The 16,213-nt window shown below is 40.8% G+C and overlaps 1 protein-coding gene across 1 annotated transcript; it reads left to right on the top strand.

The window, feature by feature from the left end:
• Positions 1-10,283: 10,283 nt before the first annotated feature.
• On the top strand, positions 10,284-13,688 carry LOC126619492 (ACT domain-containing protein ACR10-like). Its single transcript, XM_050287890.1, has 6 exons — positions 10,284-10,776; positions 11,167-11,385; positions 11,673-11,778; positions 12,024-12,360; positions 12,459-12,743; positions 13,091-13,688. The coding sequence occupies exons 1-6, from the start codon at positions 10,623-10,625 to the stop codon at positions 13,226-13,228; spliced, it is 1,239 nt and encodes a 412-aa protein (XP_050143847.1). The 5' UTR covers positions 10,284-10,622; the 3' UTR covers positions 13,229-13,688.
• The last annotated feature ends 2,525 nt before the right edge of the window (positions 13,689-16,213 follow it).

Below are 16,213 nucleotides of genomic sequence, written 5' to 3'. Positions count from 1 at the left end.
CCAAAATCCCGCTGAACGACATGAAATTTTTCTCCACGCTCTCCGTATATGAGATAATGGGGGAGTTTTGAGGTGGCTGCCAACTGCCGACCATTTTAAGAAGGTCCAATGATATTGAACCGTGTCGATGCCTCGTCACACGGCTGTTGGTTGCTTACGTTTCGGATAAGAAGAATCGGGACCAAATTATGCATTTCCAATTTTAATTTTATAAATTTTTCAAAAAAAAAAAAAATTGTATAAATATTTTTTCTTAATTTAGGGTGTAAAGAACTCCAACTTGGAAAAAAAGATGAAGAAATAGACGAATTCCTCATCCTTTGGGGGTGGAAGTGGAACTCAGTTGGAAAAATGTTGGACGATGGGGACCAAAAGTATTTTATAATTTGAACGACTAAACACACTGATGCTTACTTAAAGGTTAAACAAAACACAAGCTGTATTAATTTTAGAAAGATATATATTGTAATTGGCACAATGAAACGATGACATTTGTATAATACACTATTCACACTAAAAGGTAGGTGTGGATGCAAATTTATTCTTCCTTGATCTTGGATAAAATTGCACCTACAAAACAAATAACACCTTTGGTCAAGGCAAGAGCCTCACGCGCCCATAATGAATGGGGGGGTCTCCGATGCCAAAGTTAGAATTTCGAGAGAAAAGTGATTGGGGAATTTTTGAGTGTTTAGCAAGAGTCAAGACCTAGGTTTTTAGAGGAAATGAGGTTGAATATATAGTGCATGGCCAATCCCTTTGGGAGAGAAGGTGATCGGCCTTTTGTGTATTTTTTGGGTGTAATTGGTGGTTTAATTGACCATTAATAGATTGAGTAGGTAATAAATCCATTAACTAGCCTATTAACATAATTTAAAAGAAATGTTTTGGGGGTTACCTTTTGGAGAGAATTTGATGAGGATGGATGAAATAGATTTAAAAATAAATACCTATTTGGGCACTTTTAACTTGATTGTGGGATGTTTGTCCACTGCTCGTGCGTGGGAATTCCAGTATTCCTTAAGGGTAATTTTGTCATTTTTGCCCAAAAATCCACATGTCGCCTTTTGATTATTTTTGGCTCCACAAATGCCCCCACACCTGTTGGGCTGCTCATAGGAAAGGACAACAACTGTAGAGATCTTCTTGCTTTAGGAAACGTAGGATTGTTTCCTATTTTGATGTTGATTCTCTTTTTGATAGGAAATTAGATCTTTCTAGGAAAGAGAAATAAATTTCTTTCAAAGCCTATTTAAGTCCACTTTAAGTGGGTTATTAAATCAACTTTGGAGAGCGATTTATTCTACCCTACAAGAGAGAGAGAGAGAGCTTAGAGGATATTTGTTCCCCCTCCTCTAGCAATCTTTTACATCTTGCCCGTGTAAAGGATTGTCTTTCGTTACTTTATTCGTCTTCTCCGTACCGCACCGAGGTAAGAAAAAAATTAATTTTCCTTATCTTCTTCTTGGATAGGGCTGTCGCGGGGCAACTGTCTGGGTAATGCAGCATGTCGGTTGGCAGGGGCCAAGAGTCGGCTCAGCATGAGCCGAGGAGGTGTTGTGGTAGGGACCATTGCTTGGGCTATTCGGCTTAGCTAGAGCCAAGGGCAGCTTGTGTGGTTGGGGCTGCGGATTGAGGCATTGGGTTGTAATGCTAGGCGAGCCACATGGCTTATGTCTTTTAGGTTCTTGGACCTAACAGGGGCCATGCTGGTGATTGAGAGAGATGTAGAGGTCGCGAGCCTCATGGGTTGCTGGAATGCTGGGCATGCAGGCCTCCTGCCTGCTAGTCTGAGAGAAAAAATGAGGAAAAAGCCAGTATGGGTCGAGTTCCTCTTCTGAGTACCGTGAATAGCGTTGTCTGCTTAGTTCTCTTCACCAGAAGAAATGTGGGTTACTCCCGAGATAGAAGGTAAAGAGGATCAAGGTAGATACTTTGGCTTATATAATCGCTGTCGTAGAGACAATGTGAATGAAGGTGCAAAGAAGAGATATTCCCTGTCTGCTCAAGAGATACTGGTTAAGAAAAAACTGAAGAATTCCTCTGCTGTTTGTGAGGGTTCGCCTGCTGTCGAGAGGCTTGTGATTGACACGACTTCTTCCAATGGGAAGAAAAATAAGGCTGCTAGATCTGAGCATGTGGCACTTGCCATGTCGAGAATGGCTAATTTGATTGCTGATAATATTGCTCAATGTAAAGGTCTTGTCATGTCTCAGTGCCGAAATCTGTGCCAAGACGTCCGTTGGGAGCTAAGTCCAGTTCTCCTTTAGAAATGATTGCTATTATGAAGAGCGATAAGGTGGACTCTGCTGCTAAAGTGGCATTAAGGTCCACTCATTCTGCTACTGAGACTGATTCGCCTGCTGGGAAAGAAGAGACTACTCGCGTAGGCAGCTGTGAGAAATCCACTAAGCCTGCTTCTGGGGTGGCTGCTGAGATCTGTGTGCTTTTGAAACTAGATCTAGCTTTTATAAAGGTTTGTTTGCCCAAGTTCCTTTGCAAACCATACGACCCAATATAGAAGGACTGCTTTGCTTGCTATGATGTAGATATAGCAAGGTTGCCAAGGAGGTGGCGAAGACTATGGCAGTTGAAGCTTATTCCTACGCCAAGGAGATCAAGAGGTTGGATTCTGAGCTCGTTGCTTTGAAGGGGTCTAATATTTATGTCCTCACTTCTCTGCAGCTTGAGACCGCTTGCCAAGATATTGTTGACTTGAAAACTAAGCCTGACGCGATCCAAGTTAAGTATGAAAGTGCAGAGAATGAGATTGGATGTTACATACCTTAGATTCAAGATCTTGAGTTTGCAGTTTCTGAGCTTCGTTTTGCTGCTTATGCAAAAGATGAAAAGTTGATTGCTGTTTATAATCAAGTGATCCATTTCAAGAAAATCATCGATAGGCTTAAACCCCAAGTGTTGGAACTTCAAGGTGTACTGAAGATCAACGAAGTCTGAAGAAGGAAGTGGATGAGCTGCAGCACGTCCGTGTTGGTTTACTCGAGGAGAATGAGTAGTTGAAAGGTGAGAAGGATGGCTCGAGGTTTCGAAACCTTCTTTATTTCTTCGGAAGACTTGCTTGCTTTTACTTATGAGGTTTCTATTGGTGAAGTAGTTGAAGAAGTTGGTGCCCAGGTTAATGCAACTGGGGGTGAATCGCTTGATGATGTCGCTACTAAAAACGTTGCGGTTGTTCAAGGTATGGGGATTGAGTAGTCGTGAGATGTCTAAGTTGCTGAAGTGTAGTCTTCTAGGTAGCCTTTAGGATTTTCTTTGTTTTTCCTTGTAGCTATTGTTTTGCTTGAACTCCTTCGGCCTTTGCTAGTTATTTATAAACATGTTTGATTCGCTTTTCTTTATCTTCACTTCTTTTGTTCATGCCCTAACCTTTAGACTTTATAGACCAATGGTAGGCATGCTACTTTTTTATAAGCAGACAGGCCCGTGTAGCCTATGCAGCTGTAGGTGTTGGTGTAGAACTTTGCAAAGTTGTTAGCCATAGGGTTGGCAGCCAGATGCTTTACTTATAGAAGCAGACAAGTCTGCTTGACCACTAGGCTGTTAACCTTAGCTTTCTCCAATTCCATAGGTTGCGCAGCAAGTATCACAACACTTTAGGACTTAATGTAGGTTTTTCCACGCTTGGCAGAGGTGAAGCTTATCGACTACGTAACATATCGGCAGTGGATAAAGCTTCGTATATGCACGCTAGCTTGTTTAACCTTTCATACGAATGTTCAGTTATATAAGTCTAGCGTAGTTTTACAAATTGAAGGGCAAGCCGTAGGTAGTATTCCGGAAACCGTAGGCTACCTTAGTGCACTTGGTAGCAGCTTTAGGGTTCCAGGGCAGCCGTTTGTAGGGCGTACTGCTTAATATGCCCCCTCCATCTCTAGGGCCCGATTCCCTGCGGATTAGGCCAATATACCCAAAATCCTTCAATTAGCTAAGCCTTGAAAAAGACCATTGTGGCTACTTCTAGGAATCCCAGCGTAAGTCATCGTGCATCTAGTTATACTAGGGCAGCCAGGCTCATCCACGTTCGGATATTAGGAGTGTAGAGTTTATCCTCCCGTCTTAGAAAGCTGACCTATATGGGTGTTAGGAAATTGGTTTACCTTCTCGCACTAGAGAGCAATTAGTTTACCTTCTCGCACTGGAAAACATGGTGTGTCCCTCAGGGAGCGCAATTCCTGCGATGAGTTTCTAAGAAGAGCATGGTCTTCTTTTAAAGTGCAGGAATGATCAATTGTTGTAAGCATGCAGCCGAGCCAAGTTATGATTACTTCTGAATTCCTTATTGAAAAACGAGTGAAACAAACAAGAACTTAGCTATAAGGTAGGAACTGCATAACAACTGGATATTTCTCGGCTTGTGAGGTGGTGCCCGTCGAGCTGCTTGAGTCTTTGGGCTTTGATGTAATGGGAGGTCACACATGGTACTTCCTCAAATTGTAAGCGCTCCACTGCTTTTCGATCTTTTTGTCATTTCATGGTGGCGAAGGTGTAATTACTCTTGTCGCCTACTTTACTGATCTTATACGGACTTTCCCAGATGAGATCCATCTTTTTGGAGCCTTCTCTACGGGCAGTGATGAAGGCTTTTCTTAGGACTAGATCTTTGGGCTGAAACTGCCGGATCTTGGCCTTTTTGTTGTAGCTAGAGAGGAACTGTTGCTTGTAAGCTGCGATGCGGGTGATGGTCTGCTCGCGCTTCTCCTTTGCCAGATCTAAGCTTGTGGCCATCTCCTTACTGTTCTGCTCAATGCTTGGTAGTAGAGCGATGATACTTGGCTTGATGACATTGGGATGAATGATTGCTTCTGAGCCAAATGCTAAAGAGAAATGAGTCTCACTGATTGCTCGTCTTTTGGTGATGCTATATGCCCATACACATCCAGGGAGTTCGTCTGGCCATTTTTCCTTCTTGTTGGTAAGGGATTTCTTGAGGCAATTGAGGATCATCTTGTTGGATGCTTCGGCCCGCCTATTACCTTAATGATATCTCTGCGTGGACATGTGTTGCTTAATGCCATACTTTTGGAAGAACTTCGCCACGTCTTTGCCCATGAATTGTGGGCCATTGTCGGTGATAGACTGAGGGATGCTAAATTGACGAATGATGTTCCTCCATATGAAGTGCTCTATGTCCGGCTGAGTCGTGGTCTTCTTGGGCTCTGTTTCTACCCATTTGGTGAAGTAGTCGGTTGCCACGATCATCATGCCTCTACCCCCAGTAGCAGGCAGCATAGGTCCTACCAGTTCGATTGCCTATTGCATGAGTGGCCAAGGATTCGTTTGCGGGTATAGCTCGTTGGCAGGCAGTGCTGGTACGGACTTGTAGTGTTGGCAACAGTCGCACTTTGGTATTAACTCCTTAGCATCTCGGTGCATGGTAGGTTAGCAGTAGCCTACATTAAGAGACTTTTGTACTAAGGATCGACTCTGGAGTGATTTCAACAAATGCCTTCATGGATTGAGCTTAGAACCTTCAAGTCATTGGGAGACGTTGGGCAACGGAGATGCGGTCCGGTGTAGGATCTTCGGATAAGAATACCGTTCCACATGTAATAGCATGCTGCCTTGATTTGGAGCTTCCTAGAGTCCAATCTTTCCGTGAGGAATGTGTCATTGACCAGGTAGTCTACAATGGAATCTTGCCAGTTTGGAGTTGTACTAACCTGTCACACTTATACTGCTGGTTTCGCCTTTATGCTTGGCTCATCTAAATACTCCACCGGAATAGAGCGTTTGAGTTGGTGGTCGAGGGCGAAGCCTAGGTCGGCTAGTGATTAGTTGGGAATTAGAATGAATTGTGAGCTTTTTCACCACCAAGTCTTTTGCCATTCGAAGGCCTGTTAGTAAGGTCTCGTACTCTGCTTCATTGTTAGATGCTTTGAAGCCTAAAGTGATTGCCTGTTCGGGTATTGAATCATCTGGGGTGACAAGAACTACGCTTGCTCTTGAACCTTTGTAGTTGGATGCACCGTCGACATGTAAATGCCAAAAGTCTTCATCGGGTGAAGCAGGCGCGGCTAGAGTGTGCTCGGCTACCTCCGAGGAGTCATTGGGCCGCTCTGTTGCGTTGTGAATGCATGGTAGAGAGTCGTGGAATTAGGGCCATGTTACACATAGTAGGAAATGCTCAACTGCCGGTATAGGACCACTCGAGAACTAAATTATAGAGCAAGGGTCGGCTAAGGCCGTGTGACACGCAGAATGAAATGGTGCTCAACTGCTAGTACATGTTGCTCTTATGTAAACCCTTTTGGGGTGATGATGACAAAACTTGCTTCCGAGTGTGTTCTTCTAATGTTTATCTGCCATTGGCGTGTCTTTTGGGCCGAGTGGTTGCGTTCGTCAGAAAACTTTGCATCCGCCAAAGTCTACGCATTTATCGTCATGCGTCTGGATTAGGTGGAATAGTGTGTGGATGACTGCCTGCGTTTGAAGGTAAAACTTGAGCTTCTGGGTTTCAACAACTATTGCCAAAGTTAGCTTTTGAATTTCTAATAGCATCGAAGAGAGCTTTTGAACTGTGGAATATAGGTAGTCGGGTCCCCCAGCTCTTCTCGTATGATGGTAGAGCTTATTACTGTTTTAGATACCGTCAAACATGTGAATAAGTCTTTCAATGCTTCCGGTTTAGATAGTAGGGAGGTGATGTCGGGTACTTCTTCAAGTCATTGAATGTGCATCTGCGAGCCTCGTCCATGCTTCTCTACCAGAGCAAAAGAGTCTGCTAGAGTTAGATCATTTTTCATGATCAATTTTTCGAATAGCGGGTGGTTTGCTGAAAGTCCTTTTTGGAAGGCTACTTTAGTTATTGAGTTGTTGCATCCGACTATCCTTGCCTTCTATGCTTTAAACCTCTTCACATAGTCACGAATCGACTCTTTTGGATTCTTCTTGACGTTGAACAAATGGTCGGACTTCTTTTTTGTAGAGCGATATGATGAATATTCTTTGGTGAAAACCAAAGAAAGTTTGTCGAAACTTCGGATAGATTGTGGCAGCAGGGTGTAAAACCAATCTTGTGCCTCGCCTTGTAGAGTGGTGGTGAATATCTTGCACATGAGATCGTCGTTGTTTCGATATAGGATCATTACGCTTCGGTAGTGCTTTAAGTGTCTCTCCGGGTCTTCATCCCCTTTAAAAGATATGAAATGTGGCATGTTGAATTCGTGTGGCGGCTTTGCCTACTCGATCTCGTCCATGAAGGGTGACCTGCTTATGTTGGTCATGTTCCGTCGTAGTGCCTCGTCGGTGACCTCGTTGCGTTAGAAATCACTTAATCACTTGGTCAATAATCTCTCTACTTCTTCCTGAATTTGCCTTTGTTGGGGGTAGCGAAGCTCTCGGCTGCCCCCAGCCTCGACTTGCTAGTCTAGGCTACTCTTCCATGTGTTTGGCTCATATATGCCACAAATGCGATGTGTGTGGTGCGTTTCTAGCAGGTGAATGAGTTCTCGCAGGCTGCCGATTGAACTAGAGCCAGATTGAGTGATTGTTTCTCTTCGTCCGTCATGTTGCCTACTCTGATGTGGGGTGGAGGATGCTCCTTGTGGGCTTAGCCGCAACTGAACATTTCGCTTGGAAGGTTGCTCATGTTGACTATCAGAGTGTGACCCCAACTGTGAATGTACGCTCGTCAATAGGCCTAGTCGAGAGTGCACGCTCCTTCGCACACTAAGACGGGAGTATACGCTATCTCGGGGCCCAATCTTGAGTGTAAATGCTCGAATGCTCGATTCGTGACTAGTCGAGTGACTGTTTACTGGGACGGTGCTGGAAAGGTTCTTTGTCTGCCCTTATCCTACTTTGGGACACTTCGTCTGGGGTACGTTGCATCTCGATGCGCTACAAGAGCTGGTTCACCAATGTCGTTTGCTGTGCGAGGGCGCTCGTCAACTATATGACTTGTTGAGACAAGTGTTGTTCTCCCTTTAGGTTGGAATAGCTTAGAAAGAATACGTCTCCTTGAGCAGTGGAAGTGTGGTAGACTCCGGGCGTGAGATTTGAGTTGGGAAATGTCAAATTCGCAGAAAAATATGGTGAAAATGCTCCTAGTTCAATCGTCGGTCTGTAAATTTGGAGCCATAACGGTTGAACTAATCTTGGATTGATTTGGGCTGCTTGGAAGGCCACGAGAGCATAATGGGCCTCGGGAGCAGGTTGGGCCACGAGAGTGGGCTGCTCAGCGTATGGCGCATGTGGGTGTGAGGCTAGGGCTCAGCTTGGCAATGCGTTGGGCTCGGAGTGACATGGCTTGGGTCATGGTGGTGACACCATAGACCTCGCCGCGGGTGGCCACTGCAGTGGTTCCCGTGGTGGAAACTCGTGGTGGTGGTGCCGCTCCACTTATCGTCACATTTAGCCTCGTGGATCGCCGATGTCCCATCTCTTAAATATTGGAATTTTCACTTGTTGAATTTTCTAAATTTCTAGCCATTGTACTTCTCTTTTATGTTTTATCAAAGAATTTTTGCAAATAAAAATTCTAATAATAAAAACGTACGAAAAATCTACAAATGGACAAGAAAATAGAAAAACCTTGGATGCGAGAGTCTTCTACGAGTGTGGGACTCCACTCTTAATGAAAGCACCAATTTGTGGATGCAAATTTCTTCCTCCTTGATCTTGGACAAAATTGCACCTACAAAACAAATAATACCTTTGGTCAAGGCCAAGAGCCTCACGTGCCCATGATGAATTGGGGGGGGGGGGCCTTCGATGCCAAAGTTAGAATTTTGAGAGAAAAGTGTTTGGGGAAATTTTGAGTGTTTAGCAAGAGTCAAGACCTAGGTTTTTAGAGGAAATGAGGTTGAATATATAGTGCATGGCTGGTCCCTTTGGGAGAAAAGGTGACCGGCCTTTTGTGTATTTTTTGGGTATAATTGGTGGTTTAATTGGCCATTAATAAATTGATTAGGTAATAAATCCATTAATTAGCCTATCAACATAATTTAAAAGAAATGTTTTGGGGGTTACCTTGTGGAGAGAATTTGATGAGGATGGATGAAATAGGTTTAAAAATAAATACTTATTTGGGCACTTTTGACTTGATTGTGGGATGTTTGTCCACTGCTTACGCGTAGAAATTCCAGTGCTCCTCAAGGGTAATTTTGTCCTTTTTGCCAAAAAATACACGTGTCACCTCTTGATTATTTTTGGCTCCACAGTAGGGACATAAATTAGTTACGAAGTTGTTATTCCTTATGCTTGAGCCTAATATCTTTTACTAACAAGTGAACTGGCCAATTTAATTTTATTTAACATAATGCAGATTTTTACATGAAAATTGAACTCTTTAGGTTGAAGTTAGAAAAGTTCAAATTTTATGGATGTTGATTTTTGAACTAAATTATTTACTGGTGGGGGGTAGAATTGTCAATATGCAAGTTTCATTAATTGGTACTATTTACGAATCATTAATGAAAAATGTGTTTTATTTTTATTTTTTATAAACATGTGTAGAGCTGCTTCTACTTTTTACTGTTTTGAACCCATGATTTTGAAAAGAAAAAAAAACCACTTTTTTCATTTACCAAACACAATTAAAACCCAAAATTAAAAAAAAGAAAAAATCTTCTTTTAAAAAATTTAAGCAATCCAAACCAGCTCTTATGCTACCGCCCCTTCTTGATCTTTCTAAATATAGATTTTATCATTTGAAGAAAAAAAAAATCATTGTTTAAACAAATATGGGCGTATACTTCACTAAAATTATTAAGGTCAAAGATGAAATTTGTTGTTAATTTTAGGAGTGCATAGGGTAAATGGTGAACTATAGCACCAGTTCTTGAATTATACTCCAATTTGCATTTTGATCCATGATTTTAGTTATTAAATTCTACAAACTCTATTAAGTGCAGCATTTTAGCCCCTGTTGATCACTTTTCTCATTTTTTTTCATTTTATCCTTGAACAAAAAACACGACAAAAACGACAACAAAATTGAATAATTGATTAAGTGCCGTTACTGACACTGAAAAAGCCATCCTACTAGTCATCTGCATCCTTCTTGTCTAGAAAACATAGATAAAATTTTTACTTGAAAAGTGCATGATGATATTTTAATTTGAGTAATGCTTCACTTAGCACTCATTTGTACCATTATTTGTATTGTTTCCTTAATGAAGAAGTAAGGCCCGCCAAAACATGTGAGTCTTATTTCTATTAGAGAGATTATATAAATATGTAGTAGAAGAAACATTTTTGTTTTAATTTTGCAGAATAGTAGCTCTCTAACAAAATTTAGGAACCAAAATGCATAGACCCATATAAACGTTGGAGCTTGAAACCCGCCAAACCGCCAACCCGTCCTGATTAAACCAGCATAATCTCGTGCCCGATATACACAAGACCTAGAAAAACATGAGATGTAAACAAGAAAGCAACGACAACAAGAAGAACAAGTGAAGCAGAAGGTGAGAAGTGAGAGGAAGGAGAAGGAACCCCCACCCCTCAACTCTCTCTCTCTCCCCTCTCTCTCTGTTCATCTGCTTTTATCTGTCCTCTCAACAAGTCTCGCAGAAGCAAAGAACATCACTCCAAAAACCAACAGCTGTTTTCCTTATTCAAAATTTCAAATTCAAGAACTGAAGGAGGAAGAAGAAGAGATGGGAATTCTGCAGGATGATGTGGTGATCATCACGCAGGCGGAGAAAGAAGGGGACCCAAGTGTAATTACAATCAATTGTCCGGACAAGACTGGCTTGGGCTGTGACTTGTGTCGCATCATTCTCTTCTTTGGTCTTAGCATTGTCCGAGGAGGTAATTACCTCTGATGGGATTTCATCACTTGTGTGTTTTCTTGTTCTTGCGTGCTTGTTAGAATTGAAGAAAAAAAAATATATATATATTGTAAAGGTTCAATATTTTTTCTTTTGGGTGTGAATTTTCCTTTCCTCTGTTTTCTCAGCAACCAAACAAGGGATTGATTAGGCTCTCTTTCATTTTTGTATTACTATTTTCTCAAAACAATTTGATGGGTATGTTCCATTTTGCTAAACCAGACATGGGTTAATGAGATTTACCTCTGAATTTGTGAAAATAGCTACGGGTGTGTTGATCAAATTCTGTGAAAACAAAAAAAGAAAAGAAACGGCTGGCTTGAACTTGAAGGTGTTTGTCTAATTCCCCTTTCTGTTTTGTTCTATGAAGATGTATCAACGGATGGGAAATGGTGCTACTTAGTGTTTTGGGTGATTGGGAGTCCAGAAACAAGGTGGGCTTTGTTGAAGAAGAGGCTAGTTGGGACCTGCCCTTCTTGTTCTTCAGCTTCTGGGATTTCGTTCTACCGCTCCGAATTGCAGCCCCCAAAGCCTCCTGATGTGTTCCTTCTCAAGTTCTGTTGCTACGATCGACGAGGACTTTTACATGGTAATTTTCTGTTCGGCATTCGATTCCTGTTTCTATATTTGCATGTGTCTTAAACTGTCTTAGAAATTGGGGTTGAATGAAGAACTTTGTTCTTCATCTAGTGCTAATCTTATTATAACATCATCATGTTAAATTTTCCGAGAACTTCCATTTGAGTTTTGTTTGATTGTTGAGAATTCATAGGGACAAAATGTGAACTAACAATCTCAAAGTAGCCACATTTAGGAGCCAAGTTGAAATTTGTGGGTTAAATCGGTGGTTTACTTACTTTTCATTTTTTTGCGCAGATGTGACGGGTGTCCTCTGTGAACTTGAGCTGACAATAAAGAAGGTTAAGGTATCCACAACTCCGGATGATAAAGTGATGGACCTGTTTTTCATCACAGACACCAGGTTCTTATTTCTTCATTTGTTCTATGGAATTATACGGAATATAACAAGTTTAATAGGCATATCCTACACGCGAAATAGAAAATTTTGAATGACTCAAAGATTCCATTGGTTTGAACTTTGAGCACTCATATTGGATCCGAATCATCTTATGTTGATCTGTTAGGAATCTTTAAATAGTGCAATCTTCGCATTCAACTTATTCGTGTTCATAAGTGATTTAATCTCTGAAACTGTGACCTTACTAGGGAACTTATGCATACAAATAAGAGAAAGGAGGAGGTATATGGCTACTTAAAAGAAGTCACGGGAAACGCCATGATAAGTTGTGAAATTGAAATGGTTGGCCCTGAGATTACTGCATGTTCGCAGGCATCTTCATTTCTTCCCACTGCAATTACAGAAGACATGTTTGATTTGGAAATGCCCAAAGAACTCCGAAGTGGATCACTCACTTCCAAAAGTGTTTCTGTGACTATGGACAACACGCTCAGTCCTAGTCACACTCTGGTCCAAATCATTTGCATAGACCACAAAGGTCTTCTTTATGATATAATGAGAACACTAAAGGATTACAATATTCAGGTACATAACTAACGCAATATTTGCATCAAATAAATACTGAGAAAGGATTACACTATCTAATTCTGTGATATTGATACTTAAATGCTGCGATAAACCAGATCTCTTATGGGCGCTTTTCTATAAAACAAAAAAAACACTGTGAGATAGACTTGTTCATCATGCAAGCTGATGGAAAGAAGATAGTTGACCCTAGCAAGCAGAATGCATTGACATCCCGTTTGCAGCTGGAACTAATTCGTCCTCTCAGAGTAGCTATTGTTAACCGAGGTCCGGACACAGAGCTCCTGGTTGCAAACCCTGTGGAATTATCTGGCAAGGGCCGGCCTCTTGTTTTTCATGATATCACCCTTGCTTTCAAGATGCTGGACATTGGTGTCTTTTCGGTACTTACTCATCTTCACTTTGTTCAATGTTTACAAAATATTTCGACTTTCCCTTGTATACTCCAAACTTGGCACAAGCTTGACTGAAGAGGATGATGTCCCAGCTCCTGAAACAACTGATTGCAACAGAAAAATCATAGCTTCTGTACAATTTACGATTTGGTTTTCTTCATGCATATGCTAACGGTGCTAAGGGTTATTGCTCCCTTACTAGACAGGCTTCATAGTTTTATCTTTAGGTCATTGTTTTCAGCCAAGAATTCGAAGACATTTGCTGTTATGATCACTCGTTTCTTTGTTTACCTTTCTCTATCTGGCTAAGTACAATTTTTTTATTGCTTTTCCAGGCTAAGATTGGACGGCATCTGATTGGAGGTAGGGAATGGGAAGTTTATAGAGTCTTGATTGACGAAGGAGATGGCTTGTCAGTTCCAAGGAGCACGATTGAGGGACAAGTTTGGAAGATGCTGATGGGTTGGGAGTGATAAGAAATGCAAATGCTATATTTCTTGAATGCCTGCGCATTTCTGTACAGCACAATTCGCCCAGTCATCACATCCCTAAGTATAATAGATGGGATATATGCAGTTTAACGCCCAAGCAGGTGGCATATCGTATATTACAGCCTCTGCACACGAACTCTGTACAGTAAGAACTCGAAGAATTCAGTGGTCGGAACTTGGAAGACGGAGAAGGAGAGTATAGCTCTCTCATCATGGCACTTACATATTATTGTAAATAGGTAGATAACAGATATGGTGCTATCTCTTCCATGTTGTATTATAGTTGAAGAAATAAGATTCTTGTGATGGATGGATGTGGTTTGGTCAGTTGGATCAACACTTCCAGGCAGTCTATCTTTATATATTTTTTGTATTTACCTTCTGTAGATTGAAGTTGAATTATAATTAGAAATTAAAGAATAGCTATTTTCCATTGCCAAAACTCTCTCTCTCGTGGTGGTTGGGTCAGTTGGTTGCAACAGAATCAGCGTCCGCACCTATTTCTTTAATCACAATTTCTTACATTAAGAGCTGTTTGCCAGCTCCTGCAAGGCAATTGACAGTATTTTATTTCTACCGCTTAGTTAAAATTAGAAGGAAAAAAATGATAGACAAGAAGAAATTCAGTAGAGATTCTTTTGATCCTCCCAAAGTTGGATCCAGATACTTTATCTTTGAAAAAAAAAACAAAAAGATTCTATCTTTATTCAAAAGGTGTTGAATCAGTGTTCTTGGTTGTGCCTATCCTACTAATGCAGATCTGACAGTGTTTTTTAACCCTGCTGTATAGAAGGGATCTTTATTTATTTTTAAATGGAGATTAGTTGTAGGACCTAATTACATTGAAGTTCAACGATCCGAACAGTCTATTTTTCAAGTTGCTAGATTCTCCTTGCAAAATATTGGCCAAATTGGAAATATTTGAGATATCTAATTGAGTTCAAAAAAATTGACGAACACTTTATTCTATAAGAAATAATGAAATTTAATCGTGATAATTAAATAGGCAAATGGTTCAATTGAATTGAACTTTTGCAAGGCTGATCTATGAATCGAAACTTACAAAATAGACAGTTCGAATTGTTGAAGTTCAACGTGGAGTGAGCCCTATAGCCCGTCCCTATTTTTACTCAAAAATGAGACCCCTTTGAATAAAGGGCCTGATATTAGGATATTTTATATTCGAGAATTTTAACTGTTCGATTCTTACTTAAAATACAATGATCAAAATTTAACAGTTAAAATTTCGATACATAGGATACTCAGGAATTTCTCTTTTATTGTCGGCATATTGTGTTCCGTTACATGAACATATTTTGTACATGTTCTTCAATTCCATCAAGGGGAACCCAAAATGCCAAATCATGTGTACTGATTGAGAGTGACTTTCAAATTTCAATCATCCAATATGTAATTTTCTTTGTTACAAATATTAGCCGTACACCTAATCATTGTCCTTTCTTGATATGTTAATAAAGGAACAAAACACATTGGGTCTCTGTCATGAACATTGCGACTGCCTTTTTACCTCCAATGGTGGCCATGGTTGCACTAGCGTTTGTTGCACCGAATTAATTCAGACTAAACTAACTTCAGTGATCAAATTGGATTGACTTAGATTAGATTAAGGTAGACTAACTTAGTAAAGTATTTGATAGAGTGTCAGACTAAAAACAGGATAATCATAACAAACCCATAATATATAACAAAAAATTCATATTATTTGCTTCAACTTCAATTTCAACCAACATCAAAATTTTCAACATCCCATTCCTAAATCCAAAACCAAAGTAGCATAAACCAACCAAAATTTCAACTAAAATTAACTAATATATGCACTGAAATGCTAAATTTCAAAATCCCTAGTTCAACAATCTTTGCTGGTTTAGAAATTTACGAACACAAACAAAACCCACTAAGAAATTGTGGCAAAAAAATCGAAAATTGGAAAAAGAATTGGAAGAGGACCCAAGTGAGATTTTACCCACTAAGCAAATCTGTCCTCCTCGCTCATCGTTTTCGCAGCTTGCAAATTGGTGATGTCGGATAGCTTCTTCCTCATTATGCCACCCAAAGACAATCTCTTGGCCATTTTCTCACTTCCCATACTATTCGAAACCCAATTTAAACTTCAAGATTCACAATTGGGCATTCAAGAAATGCAATTTCAACATTAAAAATAGTGATTTTTTTTGTGGTGGGGGGGGGGGGGGAGGGCAGCACTTCGAGTGCAGAGAACCCATAATTCGAATTGGAAAATCTAAACGAACAAGCGACTTCGGAGATGATGAGGTCGTCAAAGATGAAGCTCGTGCCGTCGAAAGGACGAAGTCCAAATGGAGGATGACATCAATGAACTTGGTTTGATTGGTGAATCAAACGACGGAGCTCGTGGTTCTCTGATTGAGGTTCGAATATGAGGCCTCTTCACGATTCTGAGTTTGGGGAGAGAGAGGACAGCAGCAGAACGTAGGGAGAGGAAGCGAGCAGCGAGGAGGAGAGGAGTAGGACGAAGCGGTCTTAGCTAGTCCCATGCTTATCGGGGCTCTTGCTAAGACCAGTTAGTGAGGTCTTTAGGCGAGGCTAGTCCTCCCTAGTCTCATTAAACTTAATCCCACAAGGGTAACAAACACAGGTTTCACTAATATTTAAGCCAGTGAATGTTAGTGAGGGAAAACAAACGCCCCCTTAGGGAGTGAAAACTATAGGAGGTTTTAGGTTTCAAAAGCCCTACAACACAAAGATATTCTTAGCTATTTTCGGTTTTATATTCTTTTGTTTCTGTATAACCAGTTACAAGTCAAGTTCTCTCTTACAATACTATTGGTCTTTTCGTTGCGTGATGAAACGTAGATTCTCTCCTGCAACACCGTTGATGTCTTTCTCTTAGTGTCCCTTTCTATGTTGATTGCAATTTCCAACCCTTTTTACTCTTAAGTTGCAGCATCAAATCTGGAACATCTTGGC

The sequence above is a fragment of the Malus sylvestris genome, chromosome 4 (assembly GCF_916048215.2).
Source record: "Malus sylvestris chromosome 4, drMalSylv7.2, whole genome shotgun sequence".
Taxonomy (NCBI): domain Eukaryota; kingdom Viridiplantae; phylum Streptophyta; class Magnoliopsida; order Rosales; family Rosaceae; genus Malus; species Malus sylvestris.
Note: the sequence above shows the minus strand (reverse complement) of the source record. Positions and strands in the feature narration are given on the sequence as shown.